We start from the raw sequence: 18,025 nt of genomic DNA on the forward strand, positions 1-18,025 counted from the left end.
TGAATATGGTATCAGTGGAAGGTGGGTGTATGTCACTTTTTAATATTTCTTAGACATAGGCAAATGGGTTAATCAGAATGTAACAGACATTTTGTTGAAACTGAGAAGTTGTTTCTAGAATTTATACAGAAATGCAAAGGATATAGAATGACCAAAACAAAGTTGAAAATGAAGAACAAAGTAGAAGTACTGCCTGATTTGAAGATTTACTGTAACACTACGGGAATCTAGATAGTATGGGACAGTATAGTATAGTGTAGTATAGTATATACAGTATATATAAGGACAGACAAATAGACCAATGGTAGACCAGTGTCTAGAAATAGATCCGCATTTATATAGTTATTTGATTTTCAACGGTCATCAAAGCAATTCAATGGGAGAAAAGATAGTCTTTTCAACAAATGAAAGTTTTCCCAACAGGCTTTTCAACAAATGGTACTGGAATAAATGGACAAACCAGGAAACAAATTAAACCTTGACCCCTACCTCACCCCACACCGAATGGTAACTCAAGATGGATCATAGACCTAAATGTAAAGCTAAAACTATAAAGTTCCCCCCAAAATATAGAATTTCTTCATGACCTTGTGGAAATAACATTATTTCCTAGGGAGGATTCTTTTTAAAAAAAGTTTAAAATTGAATTTCATAAAATTTTAAAACTTCTGTTCCTTAAAATATACTATTAAGAAAATTTAATGACAAATCATATTCTGGGGCAAATATCTTCCGTACTATCTGAGAAAGGACATGTATTCAGATTATATAGACAGCAACTACAAGTCCATAATAAAAAGACAAACAATCCAATTAAGAAATTGGGCAAAGACTTGAAAAGATACCACACCAAAAAAGATAAATGAATAGTCAATAAATGCATGGAAAGGTGCTCAATATCATTAGTCGTCAGAAAAATAAAAATTAAAACCCCAAAGAGATACCACTATATACCCAGCTTAAGAAAGCTGAAACACCAAGAAAAGGTGAAACTATAGAAAAACTGAAACTCTCATGTATTTCTGCCAGGAATGTAAATGGTCCAGTTACTTTGGCGAACTGGCAGATTCTGATAAAGTTAAGCATATAGACCCCATGACCTAAACATGCCACCTTTAGCTACTTGCCCCAGAGATATGAAAACATATGCATAAAACTTGTATAAGAATGTTCATAGCAGCTTTATTCATAATAACCCCAAATTGGAAATATTCTAAATGGCCATCAACAGGTAGATGGATGGACAAATTATGATAGAGAATACAATGAAATGCTACTTAGCAATAAAAAGGAACGCATTAAAGACACATGCAACAACTGATTGAATAAAATAAGCCAGCCCCCAAAGGTATATACTGTATGAATCCATTTGCAAAATTTAAGAACAGGCGAATATAATGTGTTGCAAGAAATCAGAATAGTGGTTGCCTATGGGGGTGTGGATTGACTACAAGAAAGCACAAGGGAAATTTCTGGGCTGAAGATCATGTCTATATTTTGGTGATAGTTATTACCTCAGTCAAAACTCTCTGAAATTTGCATTTAATATCCATGCATTTCACTGTATGTAAATTTTACTTCAAGAAAGAAACAACCCATGAATCAACCCTAACCTATATTGTGAAGCATATAACCACTGTTATGCAAATAGCCTTTGGTATATACACTCGACACAAGCTCTGACAGGGGTGGGTAATTAGATTCATTTTTCATGGAAACCATTACAACTAGAGATTATTAACCTTGTTCCCTTAGTAACTGAGGATTCTTATTTGGCCAAAACATATTTTACTAATTGATAATCATGAGAGCAAGAACCAAACATGGACAGAGAGAGAGAGAGGCTGGGATTTTAAGCTCTTCAAGTGTCTGCTTTTTTCATTGTTATACCACTGCTGCATGGTATAGGGCTGGTATTAGACAGGCCTCCAAAAATACCTGAATGAAAGGAATAGATGGATGAGAAAGACAAAAAAAAAGCAGGGTAGGAAGAGGAAAGGAGAAGCTTGTCAGGGAGAAGGGAGGGGAAGGAAAGGGCACGAAGGGAATAAAGTGCGTAACATTGTGTGGCATTTCCTAAAGGCTTTGCTGCATTGTAGCCGTCTATCCTGGGGTGGCTCTCCCCGAAGAGCAGAGCAGCCCCAACTGCACAGCTTGGTGGGGGAGGGTTGCTGAAAAGCATCCCCGTGTTTCAGAAATAGCCTATGTGATTATAAAATAGATGCAGCATTGAAACCTCATTCCGGGAAAGCAATTCAGGGAGAGCAGACATGTAGATTGACTACGATTATCACATTTGAGAGATGGTTGGTAATAAACGTCTGTTTTCCTCCAAAAATATGCGGACAACAGGGATAAGAAATGCAACCTTAATAATTGAGAAATCAAGCTGTTTGCCCACAAATGGAAACTTCATTACATTGCTGACTTTTACCATTAGAGAAAAAATGATGTCAGTTCATTGTCCTCTTCCCACCACCCCCAGATCTAAAAGAGAAGGACTGAATCAGACAGGGCTTGTAAAAGGCATTATATTTGTATCTGAGGAGCTTATGTGATATAGAAAGAGGACAGGTGGAGAGGACAAATCCAAGGAAATATAACATTGTGTATGGAAGGTTGAGTTTAGGCAACCTGAGATCCTTTTCCAGTTCTCCCAGTGACCTTGGGCAAGTCATTTAACTTCCTGATAGCCAGTCTCTTCATTTGCATGTTGTTTGTTTATGGAATGAATACAATTTCTCAGAAGTGGCTATGAAAACAATTCTGCTGGGTAAATTCTATATTCCTGCTGGCTTCCAATGTATTTGTTAACTGTAAAAAATTCTTCAAAAAACAAAAATGATTATCCCTAGTGATTAAGGTGACATTATGGTAGCATGTTTAGTTTAACATCATGATTGGCTTGCTTCGATCATTCCTGAACTATAGAAATGTCTCCCATGCTTAGGGAAAACTGGACTCCAATTTAAAGGGTTTAATTTAGAATTGGTATTTTAGTATTTTATGCTGTTGGACTACAATAACATTTTTCATTAATCCTAATCTGTAGATTCTCCAAAGTCGCCACCACTGATCGAGGTGTGTCATCACTGGAAAAGCTATAACGAGTAGCAGAGGCCTCTTTTTCTGCTGTACCAAAGCGAGGAATGCCATGCCTGACATTCCTGGGCCTGACTCATAGAGAAAGAAAAAAAAATACGAAAGCCAAATCAATTGTCAACCCAGAAACTCCAGGTGGGGACTCAAAGCCATCATGAAGCCTACTTCTGGCAATGGTCACAGCCTGGAAATTTTAACCCCTAAGCATCGGTAAAGTTAGTAATGCAGGTGTGTATGTCATTGCCACTTTTCTAAAACACCAAAAGGAAGTGGTATCTTTACCTTTATAAAGGTGGCACCAATTCGCATTCGGTGAGCTCGTACTGAGTAACATCTGCTGATGGTTATCAGCACTATGGCCACCATTCGGAGTTCTGGTTGGCAATTATAAAAATTTTTGACACGAGAATGGGGAAACAAATTACTATTACATATTCATGCTTTTTTGATAGATGAAAAGTTTCCAAAAATAAGATCCATATGGGGAAATGTGAAAAAGCTTCACAGTGGTGGCATCACTGGGGACAATGGCCATTGAGCACCTGGGTCCTCAGTTCACTCCAATATAATTTTAGTTGCTTATAAACCAAAGGCTTAGCTAGATGGTGCTTTTAAAATTTTTATTTTATCTTTTAAAAATAAAACTGCTAGGGAACTACGCTGTGGTTGGTCTGCATAATTAGGAAATAGAGTTCATGTTTTTATCTCTGTCTTCGCAGTTTATTTGGGATGAATGAGGGTGGAATTTCTAACCCAGGTGAATTTTTAAATGTAATCTGAGTACTCATACTAGTTTGCTGCTTGAAGAAGTTTGCTTGATGTGAAGCTTCCAGTAAGATGCCAAAGTCAACAACTGGAGGAAAATAAAAGCGTGGTTTCGTAGTAAGCCTCTTATGGAACTGCTTGGCAAGCTATCAAAGGAGTGATGTCAGTACTTTTTTTTTTTTCTTTTTTTCATGCATGGAAAGAAAAAAAAAACACCTTTCTAAATACTAGGACAAAGAGAAGTGGAAGCAAATGGATAAGGTAAAAAAATAGCTCTATTTTCAGTTTATCCATGAGATCGTAGATGCTGGGGGATCAGAAGCCCTGGAGTCCATCTTTTCTGCAAGTTCTGCAGTCATTCATCGTGTATTGGGCCCTACAAATCTCCGGGACCTACCTCCAGCTGTGGTCAGTTTGATTTACTAGCTGGAGTTCAAGATTTTTTTATAACGCTAAAGAGTACACCAAACATCGATCGGTTAAAAAAAGTTCAATCTTGAGTTAGTTCCCAAAAGGCACAGTCAGAACAGGGTATTAATGGGGATTAATGATGGCACTGTGGTTCGATATTAGCAAAAGACCAGGGTTAAAAATAAATGTGCCTATCTCAAGGGAAGCAGGAAAGTCCAGGCTGGCAACAGTATAAAGACTGGAATTTTAAAATATGAAACTATGTTGACATTTTTTCTCCTCTCCCTCCTTCCAAAATTTCCCAATAATGTCACATTATTAATATAAATGTTATGAATATTATTATTGAATTAAGGCCCTAGAGGAACAAATTCCCCCAAACTACATTTTCCTGCAGTTCTTTGGGCAACTGGATCTTTGGGTATAATTTCTACCACCGAGAGGGGGTTTCCATGAATAACGGCATAGTTTATTAATGCTATGGGCCCTCGTCAGCCATTCTTCTACCTCTTTGTCCAATATCCTAACACTTGTGAGATCAGTGCTTAGTCCCAGGGAAACTCCATGCAAAGCTGGAGAGATGTGGTTTCCCATACAACCCTATGCTTATTTCATCCGGGAATATGTTGTGCCGTGTTGACATATTTTACTCATCAGCCTATCTTTTCTATTAGACTGTAAGGTCTTAGAAGGCAGAAATTATGTTTTGTCTACACTGTACCCAAGTATCTAGACTGGTAGATTCTCAACAAATACTTGTTGAATGAGTGAGTTAATATTAAGTGTTTTACTACCATCAGCATCATCATAGCAATCACTACCACCATGACCACCATCACGGTTACCCCCGTGACTGTAATCATCACCACTGCCACCACTAGCACCACCGCCAACTGCCGGTACCACCGTCGAACCATATTTGGTGCCTCATCCTCTTTGGGAACTCTTTCCTCAGGGACCCAATGCCTCTAGCTATTTAGAATTCTCTGATTTACACTTTTTTCCCCCACTTATTCCGTATTTCAAAATTCACCTATTCTGGATGCCATTCTCTTGGTTTTTTTGTGTTTTTTTTTTTTCTCCAGTAGACAGCTACTTAACTTGGTGTCATAATTATGTTATTAGCACTAATGTGCGGGCAGTGATCTTCTAAGATAATATGATCTGACAGCAAGAACACTATCTTCTTCCAGTTCAGCCAGTTATTTGCCACATGACCTCAAGTGACATCATTTTCAAGGGCTTCTTCCCCTAAAAGACCCCTGGAGAGTCTGGCAGATTTCCTATGCTGGTTCTGTGTGCATTTCACTATAGACTTTCTGATGATAAAGTCTCAACCCAGAAGACGGAACCTACACGGAGGTGAAATATCAGGAGTTTCACAGGGAATGAGTACGTGGTATCCACAACACTGGCCACTCAAGCAGCAGTGTGTATCCCCAGAGAACTTCTCTGCCCAGAGTTGCTGCCAGATCCAGTCAGTCATGGGACAGGTAACCACCCAGCTGCCAGGCTATATTGTCATCACCTTTCCCCTGTCCCAGTACCATGCTGTCTTTGTCACAGATGGCACAGCACAACTGTTCTGATAGTCTGACAGAGGCTCAGATTCCGTGCCTGGTTTCTTCACAGTGATTCAGGGCCAGCAATGGAATGCTTTATTGATGCCCTGTGAGCAAAATGGATTTTCAGATGGCACAAAGCATCCTTCTACAAGTTTCCTGGCCCGTTTCCTGGCAATTGTCCTGGTGGGGACTGTCACATCAGATATGAGGTAGAAAGAAAACAACAATCAAGGGATGTAATTTAAAGGAGAAAGTATAACTTTGGGCAAGTTTCTCCTTTCTTCTGATTTCCTCTATTTAAAATCTTTCTCTCTTACCTCAGTCTGCAGTGTGGCTTTGGCAAAATGCACCACTCAGTATTTAGAAGAGCCTAAGTAAAGTCAGCTTATGTAAGGGTATAACTTCTCAAACCCAATACCCCAACAATGAGATTACAGGGTTTTTAGACTTTCTTTCTCTTGGGAAAATCCAATAGCCCAGGGCTGCCCAGATTGTCATAAACTCTTCCGGTTTTCACATCAAAGTGAAGAAACAGCAACTCAAAATGAGGACAAAATAAGCTACTGAATTTATAAAGGAAAAAAACAGAAGAAAGAAGAACATTGATCTAAAGAATAAAAGGATATATGTGTTACCACGGGAGTAACAAATGTGGTTTGAGCAGAGAGACAAAATTTTGTTTTAAGGATGAAGTGAGGTGTGGAGAGGTTGAGGGATTTGTCCTGAGTCACACAGTAAGTTAGTGGTAGAATCAGAGCTGAGGGATCTGATCTGACAGGGGCCAGAGCTCTTCCCATATGATGCTGTCTCCACTTTTGCTTCAGTAGAGAAATGAAAACCAGCAGGTGTTATTTTTTTTAAGATTTTATTCATTTATTTGAGAGAGAGAGAGAGCATGAGCGGGGGGGAGGTGCAGAGTGAGAGGGAGAAGCAGACTCCCCACCAAGGAGGAAGCCGGATCTGGAGCTCGATACCAGGATTCCAGAATCACGACCTGAGCCGAAGGCAGACACTTAACTGACTGAGCCACCTAGGCGTCCTGAAAACCAGTAGGTTTTGAATGACGTAAGAAGACAGATTCTCTGTGCAGGTGAGAAGAGAGGGTTGTGTCCATTGCAAAAGCTGGGAAACTGAACCACAGAGGCGTTTATTGCTGTGGTCCTCACTGAGGATGTTTTTGACCCCCAGGGAGCATTTGGAAATATTTGAAGCCATTCCTGGTTGTCACAACAGGTGGGTGGAAGGTGCTACTGTCATCTCTAGGGTAGAAGCCAGGGATGCTGCTAAAATCCTCTTGTGCACAGACCAGTCCCCACGACAAAGAACTATCCAAGGTCATCGACACTGGACAATAAAGATTTTTATCTGGGGATTATGCACTTAACATCTGGATTTATATTACTATTATTATCATTAGAAAGTTTGCACACCTGAATTATTGCCTGTACTCATTTAGCATTGTGCTCCCACCAACTCCCTGTAAATTCCCTGCCAATTTTCAGTGTTAGACTTTGTCATGACCACAGTAGGCAAATTTGTCTCAATCATCTGCTCTTGCCTCTTATAGCTACTGGGCCCTCTTCAGGCTGCTCATTCCCACTCCCTCGTGGCAATATTTGATCCCAGGAAATTGAACTGAAGTCAATACATTGCCTCTCCCAGAGAATTTGCATGTCACCATGTCTGGCTGTTCTAGTACTGGTATCCTGTGAAAGGAATTTCCAGCTTTGGTGACCAGGCTGGGGAGATACATAAGAAGAATTCCTAAAACACCCAGCAGCAGCCTCTGTTCTTCCCGCCAACGAGGCCAGCCCCCTGAGAAACCAGGCACAGGCATCTCTGCCTCGGGATCAACATTTTGGCCAGACTCATGCAACTTCAGAACATTTTCTTCCTGGGCTTTCTAAATACATCTTCTCATATTTTAAGGCAAATTTTTGAGAAATTTGGGGGGGTGTCTTTGTTTTGTTTTTCTTTTAGTCTCTGTTTAACTTCACTCAACAATTTCAGGATAGATATCCAGAATTTGTGAATAAGAGAGGAACTGCCTCAATGATCAGAAAACAGTTGATGTTTTTTTAAAGTATCATGTTTTTCTGTATGGTGACTAACATAACATAATAAAAAATTTAGAAAAAAGGGTTAAAGTGTCATGTTTTTTATTGATTTTCAGAGGCTCAATATTTCAGTTTCTAAAATCATTATAACTGAATAGATTTTGAAAAGATGTATAGAGCTCTTCTAAGGATTAAAGGAGAAAATAGATATGAAAGGGTTTTGAAAACCATCAAACATATATTTTGTGTATGTAAACAATGGTGGGGGTGAAACCAGAAATAGCGTCCAAAACGACCCAGGGTGAAACAAACAAAAAAATTAAAAGAAACCTTCAGAATGGGAGAAGATATTTTCAAATGACATATCTGATAAAGGACTAGTATCCAAAACCTATAAAGAACTTATGAGACCGAAGAGCCCAAAAAATAATCCAGTTAAGAAATGGGCAGAAGACATGAACAGACGTTTTTCCAAAGAAGACATCCAGATGGCTAACAGACACATGAAAAGATGCTCAACATCACTCATCATCAGGGAAATGCAAATCAAAACTACAATGAGATATCACCTCACACCTGTCAGAATGGCTAAAATCAACAATACAGGAAACAACAGATGTTGGTGAGGATTTGGAGAAAGAGTAACACTCTCACAGTATTGGTGGAAATTCAAACTGGTGCAGTCACTGTGGATAACAGTATGGAGGTTCCTCAAAAGGTTAAAAATAAAACTACCTTATGATCCAGCAATTGTACTACTAGGTATTTATGCAAAGGATACAAAAATACTGATTTGAAGGGACACATGTACCCAGATGTTTACAGCAACATTGTCAACAATAATCGAATTATGGCAAGAGCCCAAATGTCCATTGTCCATTGACTGATAAATCGATACAGAAGTTTAGAGTGTATTATGCTAAGGGAAATAAGTCAGTCAGAGAAAGACAAATACCATATGATTTAACTCATATGTGGTATTTAAGAAAAAAAACAGATGAACATAGGGAAAGGAGGGAAAAAAAGAGGGAGGCAAACCATAACAGACTCTTAACTATAGAGAAACAAACTGAGGGTTGATGGAGGGGAGGTAGGAGGGGGATGGGCTAAACGGGTGGTGGGTATTAAAGAGGGCATTTGATGTGATGAACACTGGGTATTATATGTAAGTAATGAATCATTAAATTCTACTCCTGAAACCAATATTACACGATATATTAACTAACTATAATTTAAATAAAAACTTGAAACAAAAACAAAACCAAAACAAAAATAAATAACCCAGGGTATGGCCTCTGTCCCCTAATGCCCAAGACCTCTCCCTTCAAGGTAAAGCCAACCCAAACCAAACTATCCCATCCCACCCTTCCCCATAGGTTCTGTCTAGCTCTAAGTCTTATAATTGGGTTATGGATTTTCAAAATTAGAACTCCATAGGCTTTTTGTGACTAATAACACTCAAGGCAATTTGCATTAGGATTGTGTGCTTAACACAGGATTCCACCACTTCCACTTGGCCAGATGCCACTACAGAAAGTATTGGGTTAGCTGCTTCATGTTTACTTCCCTCTTGCATTGGCTTGTGTTAGGCAGTGATTTTTAGATTAGCAAAAATATGCACAATGTGTGAGTAAGCTTAGGCTGGTGAGCATGCCATTTCAGAATGAGCAAGAAGGCATTAGTTCATATTCAACCACTGAGGGTTGTTGCTTCCTTCTCACTGCAAACCTGCAATGGTAACTTCAAAGGAAAAGAAAAATGGGAATCTTGTCTGGGAAACAGGAATAGCAGTGATCACCTACAGGTCTAATATATATTGTTATAAATAGTTGTAAGGAAATTTCTAAGTTCTTTAGAATTAACCATCTTTTCAGTATGCAATATGAACTAACAACAGAAAACAAAACAACCTTAAGAGATTGGTTTTGCCTTCTTTTTATGCCCATGATCTTCTAAATTTACATGTAGCTTAGGTACTAATGAAAAATAACCCTTCTTCTTAAAAGCTAACCAGAAATTATATTTCACATCACTCTCATTCTAATATGTTTACATGAGCAATATTGATTTTATTTAACTCAAACCAAACTCGAAGACAAAACTCTTCCAGAGAGAGAATTTGTTTTTTGGAAAACTTAAGGAAATTGATAAGATAGATTTTTTTTTCTCAGTCTTTGATTGTATGAAATAGCACCTCGCTTAATGTTTCTTCAGGAATATTCTGCTCATGAACCAGATTTGGTATGCTTTAATGCACCAAAGGCAGGATCTATGTGCTGTATTTATTAGGACAGTCCAAGACTGCACAGGACCTGGGCATTACATTTAATCCCCTTCACCACCTGACCCCCAACCTTCCTATTCACAATAATTCTATCTCCTCTCCTAGAAGCTGTTCCATTGTAGGATCTCTGCATTCTTGAAGATGTTTCAGGATGTCCTATAGAGAGCAACATGGGAAGAAGAAAATGTCTAGATTAGGAGTCTGCAGACCTGAATTCCAGCTATGGCTCTGTCACTGACAAACTATTATCACCCTGTTTCCTAATTTGTAAAATGGCATGCATAATGTCTGCCCTACTTATCTCATGCAGTTAATGTGAAGAATTAACTACAAACTATAAGCTAAACTAACTTTCATAAACTATAAAGCCCTATGGTGAGGTATCATTATAATAAAAGCTAGGATTTAGAGTCATTTATTTCTTTACTCTTACTATGGGTGTGAAAATAGAGAAAAGATGTGCCCTGCTCTTTCTTTCTTTCTTTTTTTGGTGCTCCTTGATGTTTGTTTGTTTGATTGATAGATTATAGTCATTGACATTTTGTCATGGTCACTCCTTAGTCCCTATGCAAGAGATTCTAAGAATAAGTGGTCTATAGTATCGTATCATGTTACCTATCACCACTTGTTTGAAGCTAAAGAAACATATAGTACTGACATAAGATTTTGTTTTATAGCACTTGAAAAGTTCAGGGAATTCAAGACTCTTACAAATAAAAGCTTACAAATAAAAATCATCATTTCAACAGCTCTTAATGAACTGGCATCTATACCAAGGCAAATGACATGTGTAATCAACCTAAGTAATCAGTAGTTGCTTACCATTGCAGACCCAACACGGCCGACTTTGATGGGATTCCCTCTACCAGAAAGGTCCATTTCTGCTTTGTCCATCACATACAGGCAAGCGTCAAGGATGCCATCCTCAAACTATATGGGAAAAATTAAAAAATAAAATGAAAAAGATGAAAAAAAGAGAAACGACTTAATGTCTTCTCTGCAAGCCCAATATTCTCTGCCAAAAAACAAAAATGAAAGCACAACCTAATGTTTAGGATCTGTATTTCCTATATAATAATCATCCATAATCTTTAGTATGAAATATTAAAGTAGAAGGAAGAAGACATCCTCTTTTGTTTTTCAGTAAAATGGATAAAAACTTACAAGCAAGCTAGAAACATAAACAGAACTACTGGAGAGCTGGTGCACTCAAGGACGATGAACTTACTTGAAGCTCTTCAGAAAACTATATAAGTTAATTTAGAAGATTTCTCCAACATGTGGGCTCTAGTGCCCAAGGCAAAGGGATAAATGATGTACCAAAGTCAGACCAAAGTACTGAGACCTCAAAAGTAACACGAATCCTTGTGCATCTCAAAAATAAATGGCTCTCAGGTGTATCACAGGGAGGTATTTCAGGCCTGTATACCTTGCACTGATATAGGAGGACAAACCTTGTCATGAATCCTTGTCCAAGGTTTCCCCTCTTTTAAAACAAGGTAGACTCCAGGGTCAAAGAGAGGACAGGAAGGCCTACAGAAAAATTATATTATCAAGGGAACAACCTGGAAGTCAGTTCCATTGTAGGCTCTCTCTGTTCTTAAAGATGTTTCAGGATCTTTTACAGAGAGCAGCACGGGAGGCTGTTCACAGTTCAATTCCCTTAGAAAGAACTCTGGTGGAGGCCTGGGGAAAAGATGGTGGACGAGTAGGGGACCCTTTCTTCAGCTGGTCCCCTGAGTCGAGCTGGATAGGTACCAGACCATCCTGAACACCCACGAAATCAGCCTGAGACGCAGGAAGATACATCTGGATCTCTACAAACGAACATCTCCAGCCACTAAGTATTGAGGTACGAAGTGGGGAGCCGTGAATCTGCGCACAGATATCGGAAGATAAACGGAAGGGGGAGGGAGCTGCCGAGCTCGGGTGCTGGGAAGTGGTAGCCACTTGAGCTGGGGAGCGGGCAGACTCACAGACCAGCATCCTCGGGAGAGAGATCAGACTGAGACCGTGACCCTGGGAACGCGCGCGACCAGTCTGAAAACCGGAGCTCTGGAGCGTTCACTGGGACCGGACTGAAACCAGGTTGCTCGGGAGCACGCAGGCATCCAAACTGAAAACCGGAGCCCCACAGCACACCCTGGAACAAGACTGAAACCGGGAGTTCGGGAGAGCATGCGCGACCAGACTGACAACCGGAGCTCTGGAGCACGCGCGAACCGGCCTGAAACAGAGAGCTCAGGAGTGCTGGCGGGAACGGAGGCGGCTGGCGGTGTTAGAAACACAAAGGACAGAGAAGTGCCTGCCCGGGAAGTGAGGGCTGGGAGAGTGGCTGTGGGGCCCACAACCCTGGATGCTGCGGGGTTTTTAGCAGCACCGAGGGAAACAGAGTTAGAGTGGCCAGGAGAACTCAGTGGAGAACAGTCTGCGATCTCTCTGTTCTGAGACAGAGGCTGGGATTTGGCCACTGCTGCTCTGACTCTCAGAAGAGTCACAGAAAACCACCAGGGAAAGCCACCAGAGAACAAAAGCCTGGAAATACCGGCTCACGGTGTGCCCATCCCCATCCCCCCTCGCAGGGGACATGGAGACTCTACCCAACCAGGGTTGCCTGAATATCAGCGTGGCAGGCTCCTCCCCCAGAAGGCAGGCTGAAAAAATCAAGAAGCCCACATCCCTAAGGTCCCTATAAAACAAGTGCACACTGCCTGGGTCCTAGTCAATAATTTGGGCTCTGTACATCCCCACAACCTCTCCTCATCAGAATGACAAGGAGGAGAAACCCTCAGCAAAGAAAGGAGACAGAGACTGTGGCCTCTGCCACAGAACTGATGGATACGGATATAACCAAATTGTCAGAAATGGAGTTCAGAGTAACAATGGTCAAGATGGTGTGTAGGCTTGAAAAAAAATATTAAAAATATGAATGAGAATATAGAATCTCTAAGGGTGGAAATGAGAGTGAATCTGGTAGAAATTAAAAATGCTATGAATCAAATGCAGTCTAAACTAAACGCTCTGATGGCCAGGGTAAATGAGGCAGAAGAACGAATTAGTGAATTGGAAGATGGGATGATAGAAGAGAAAGTTAAAACAGAAACTTGCCTCAAAAAAATCCAATCTCAAGAATGTAGATTACGGGAGATTACTGACTTAATGAGATGTTCCAATGTCAGAATCATTGGCATCCCTGAGGGGGTGGAGAAAGAGAGAGATCTAGAAGAGATATTTGAACAAATTGTAGCTGAGAATTTCCCTAATCTGGCAAAGGAAACAAGCATTCATGTCCAAGAGGCAGAGAGGACCCTGCCCAAGATTAATGAGAACAGGCCTACACCACGTCACGTCATAGTACAATTCACAAATATTAGACCCAAGGATACAGTATTGAAAGGGCCAGGGGGAAGAAAATCCCTCTGTATGTAAATACAGAGGGAAAAATATTAGAATAACGTCAGACCTGTCTACAGAGACCTGGCAGGCCAGGAAGGGTTGGCAGGGTATTTTCAAAGCTCTATCTGAGAAGAACATGCAGCCAAGGATCTTTTATCCAGCAAGGCTGTCATTCAGAATGGATGGAGAGATAAGGACCTTCCAAGATTGGCAGAAAGTGAAGGAATTCATAACCACCAAACCAGCCCTACATGAGATATTAAGGGGGGTTCTATAAAAGTAAAAAGGCCCCAAGAGTGATACAGAAGAGAAATTTACAATCTACAGAAACAAAGACTTCACAGGCAACATGACATCATTAAAATCATATCTCTCAATAATCACTCTCAATGTGAATGGCCTAAATGCTCCCATAAAATGCCACAGGGTTGCAGATTGGATAAAAAGCCATGACCCATCCATTTGCTGTATACAAGAGACTCATTTTGAACCGAAGGATACATCCAGACTGAAAGTGAAGGGATGGAAAGCCAGTTTTCAAGCCAATGGACATCAAAAGAAAGTTGGGGTAACAATTCTCACATCAGACAGATTAGATTTTCAACTAAATACTGTAGTTAGAGATACAGAAGGACACTATATTATTCTTAAAGGATGTATCCAACAAGTGGATATGACAGTTATAAATATCTATGCCCCCAACAGGGGAGCAGCTAGATACACAAGCCAACTCTTTTTTTTTTTTTCACAAGCCAACTCTTAACCAGAATAAAGAGACACTTAGATAATAATATGTTAATAGTAGGGGATGTCAACACTCCACTCTCAGCAATAGACAGATCACCTAAGCAGAAAATCAACAAAGAAACAAGAGCTTTGAACGACATCCTGGACCAGATGGACCTCATAGATATATACAGAACACTACACCTCAGAACAACAGAATACTCATTCTTTTCAAATGCACATGGAACTTTCACCAGAATAGACCATATACTGGGTCACAAAACAGGTCTCAACCAACACCAAAAGACTGAGATTATTCCCTGCATATTCTCAGACCACAATGCTTTGAAACTCAAACTCAATCACAAGGAAAAATTTGGAAGAAATTCAAACACTTGGAAACTAAGAATGGTCCTGCTCAAGAATGATTGGGTAAACCAGGAAATTAAGAAGGAGATCAAACAATTTTTGGAGACCAACGAAAATGAAAACACATCAGTCCAAAACCTATGGGATACTGCAAAGGCGAAGGCAGTCCTAAGGGGAAAATACATAGCCATCCAAGTCTCCCTCAAAAGAATAGAAAAATCTAAAATGCAGTTTTTATATTCTTACCTCAAGAAGCTGGAGCTGGAACAGAACAGGCCTAACTCATGCACGAGAAGGCAGGTGATCAAGATTAGAGCAAGGATCAATGAATTAGACACCAGGAGCACAGTAGAGCAGATCAACAGAACTAGAAGCTGGTTCTTTGAAAGAATAAACAAGATTGATAAGCCACTGGCCAGACTTATTCAAAAGAATAGAGAAAGGACCCAAATTAATAAAATTATGAATGAAAGGGGAGAGATCACAACCAACACCAATGAAATAGGAAGGATCATTAGAAACTTTTATCAACAGCTTTATGCCAATAAATTAAACAACTGGAAGAAATGGATGCCTTCCTGGACACCTATAAACTACCAAGACTGAAACAGGAAGAAATTGATTATTTAAACAGACCGATTAATTATGAAGAGATTGAAGCAGTGATCAAAAACCTCCACAAAAACAAGACTCCAGGGCCTGACGGATTCCCTGGGGAATTCTACCAAACATTCAAAGAAGAAATAATACCTATTCTCCTGAAGCTGCTTCAAAAAATAGAAACAGAAGGAAAACTACCAAGCTCATTCTATGAGGCCAGTATGACCTTGATCCCCAAACCAGGCAAAGAACCCATCAAAAAGGAGAATTACAGACCGATATCCCTGATGAATATGGATGTCAAAATTCTCAACAAGATCCTAGCTAATAGGATCCAACAGTACATTAAAAGGATTATCCATCATGACCAAGTGGGATCATCCCTGGGATGCAAGGGTGGTTCAAAATTTGCAAATCGATCAGTGTGATAGATCATATCAACAAGAACAGAGTCACGAACCATATGATCCTTTCAATTGATGCAGAAAAAGCATTTGACAAAATACAGCATCCTTTCCTGATTAAAACACTTCAGAGTGTAGGGATAGAGGGTACAATCCTCAATTTCATAAAAACCATGTATGAAGAGCCTACAGCGAGTATCATTCTCAATGGGGAAAAGCTGAAAGCCTTTCCCTTAAGATCAGGAACACGACAAGGATGTCCACTCTCTCCATTATCATTCAAATAGTACTAGAAGTCCTTGCAACAGCAATCAGACAACAAAAAGGGATAAAAGGTATCCAATTTGGCAAAGAAGAAGTCAAACTGTCTCTCTTCACAGATGACATGATACTCTATATGGAAAACCCAAAACACTCCACCCCCAAATTACTAGAACTTATAGAGCAATTCAGTAATGTGGCAGGGTACAAAATCAATGCTCAGAAATCAGTTGCATTTCTATACACAAACAATAAGACTGAAAAAAGAGAAATTAGGGAGTCCATTCAGTTTACAATAGCACCAAAAATCATGTTATCTCAAAATTAGCTTAACCAGAGACATAAAGGATCAATATTCTAGAAACTACAAATCACTCTTGAAAGACATTGAAGAAGACACAAAAAGATGGAAAAATATTCCATGCTCATGGATCAGAAGAATTAACATAGTTAAAATGTCTATGCTACCCAGAGCAATCTACACTTTCAATGCCATCCCGATCAAAAAATGACATTTTTCAAAAAACCGGAACAAACAGCCCTTAAATTTGTGTGGAACCAGAAAAGGCCCCGAATCGCCAAGGAACTGTTGAAAAGGAAAAACAAAGCTGGGGCATCACATTGCTGGATTCCAAGCTGTACTACAAAGCTGTGATCACAAAGACAGCATGGTACTGGCACAAAAATAGACACATAGACCAATGGGACAGAATAGAGAACCCAATAATGGACCTTCGGCTCTTTGGGCAGCTAATCTTTGACAAAGCAGGAAAAAACATCCGGTGGAAAAAAGACAGTCTTTTCAATAAATGGTGCTGGGAAAATTGGACAGCTATATGCAAAAGAATGAAACTTGACCACTCTCTCACACCATACACAAAGATAAACTCCAAATGGATGAAAGACCTCGATGTGAGACAGGAAGCCATCAAAATCCTAGAGGAGAACATAGGCTGCAACCTCTTTGACATCGGCCACAGCAACTTTTTTCATGACACATCTCCTAAGGCAAAAGAAACAAAAGAAAAAACGAACTTGTGGGACTTCATCAAGATAAAAATGTTCTGCACAGCCAAGGAAACAGTAAAAAAAACTAAGAGGAAGCCCACAGAATGGGAGAAGATATTTGCAAATGACACTATAGGTAAAAGACTGGTATCCAAGATCTACAAAGAACTTCTCAAACTCAATACATGAGAAACAAATAATCCAATCAAAAAATGGGCAGAAGATATGAACAGACACTTATCCAATGATGACATACAAATGGCTAATAGACATGTGAAAAAATGTTCAAAATCATTAGCTATCAGGGAAATTCAAATCAAAACCACATTGAGATACCACCTTACGCCAGTTAGAATGTCAAAAATGTACAAGGCAAGAAACAACAAATGTTGGAAAGGATATGGAGAAAGGGGATCTCTCTTACACTGTTGGTGAGAATGTAAGTTGGTACAGCCACTTTGGAAAACAGTGTGGAGGTCCTTCAAAAAGTTAAAAATAGAGCTACCCTATGATCCAGCCATTGCACTACTGGGTATTTACCTCAAAGATACAGATGTAGTGAAGAGAAGGGCCATATGCACCCCAATGTTCATAGCAGCATTGCCCACAATAGCTAAATCGTGGAAGGAGCCAAGATGCCCTTCAACAGATGACTGGATTAAGAAGATGTGGTCCATATATACAATGGAATATTACTCAGCCATCAGAAAGAACGATTACCCAACATTTGCAGCAACCTGGACAGGACTGGAGGAGATTATGCTAAGTGAGATAAGTCAAGCAGAGAAAGACAACTATCATACGGTGTTACTCATTTATGGAACATAAGAAATAGTAGGAAGATCGGTAGGAGAAGGAAGGGAAGAATGAAGGAGGGGTAAACAGAAGGGGGAATGAACCATGAGAGACTATGGACTCTGGGAAAAAAACTGATGGCTTCAGAGGGGGGGGGATGGGGGACTGGGATAGGCAGGTGATGGGTATTAAGGAGGGCACGTATTGCATGGAGCACTGGGTGTTATAAGCAAATAATGAATCATGGAACACTAAAAAAAAAAAAAAAAAAAAAAAAAAAAA

At 39.8% G+C, this 18,025-nt stretch overlaps 1 protein-coding gene across 1 annotated transcript in view; it reads right to left on the bottom strand.

Annotated features, from left to right (window-relative positions):
• Nucleotides 1-18,025, bottom strand: part of F13A1 (coagulation factor XIII A chain) — a 163,757-nt gene that overhangs the window by 74,637 nt on the left and 71,095 nt on the right. The window contains exon 6 of the mRNA XM_040645023.1: nucleotides 11,007-11,114. Coding sequence (XP_040500957.1) covers nucleotides 11,007-11,114 — 108 coding nt within the window. The remainder of the gene's footprint in view (nucleotides 1-11,006; nucleotides 11,115-18,025) is intronic.

Source organism: Ursus maritimus, unplaced genomic scaffold (assembly GCF_017311325.1).
Source record: "Ursus maritimus isolate PB19 unplaced genomic scaffold, ASM1731132v1 scaffold_30, whole genome shotgun sequence".
In the NCBI taxonomy this organism is placed as follows: domain Eukaryota; kingdom Metazoa; phylum Chordata; class Mammalia; order Carnivora; family Ursidae; genus Ursus; species Ursus maritimus.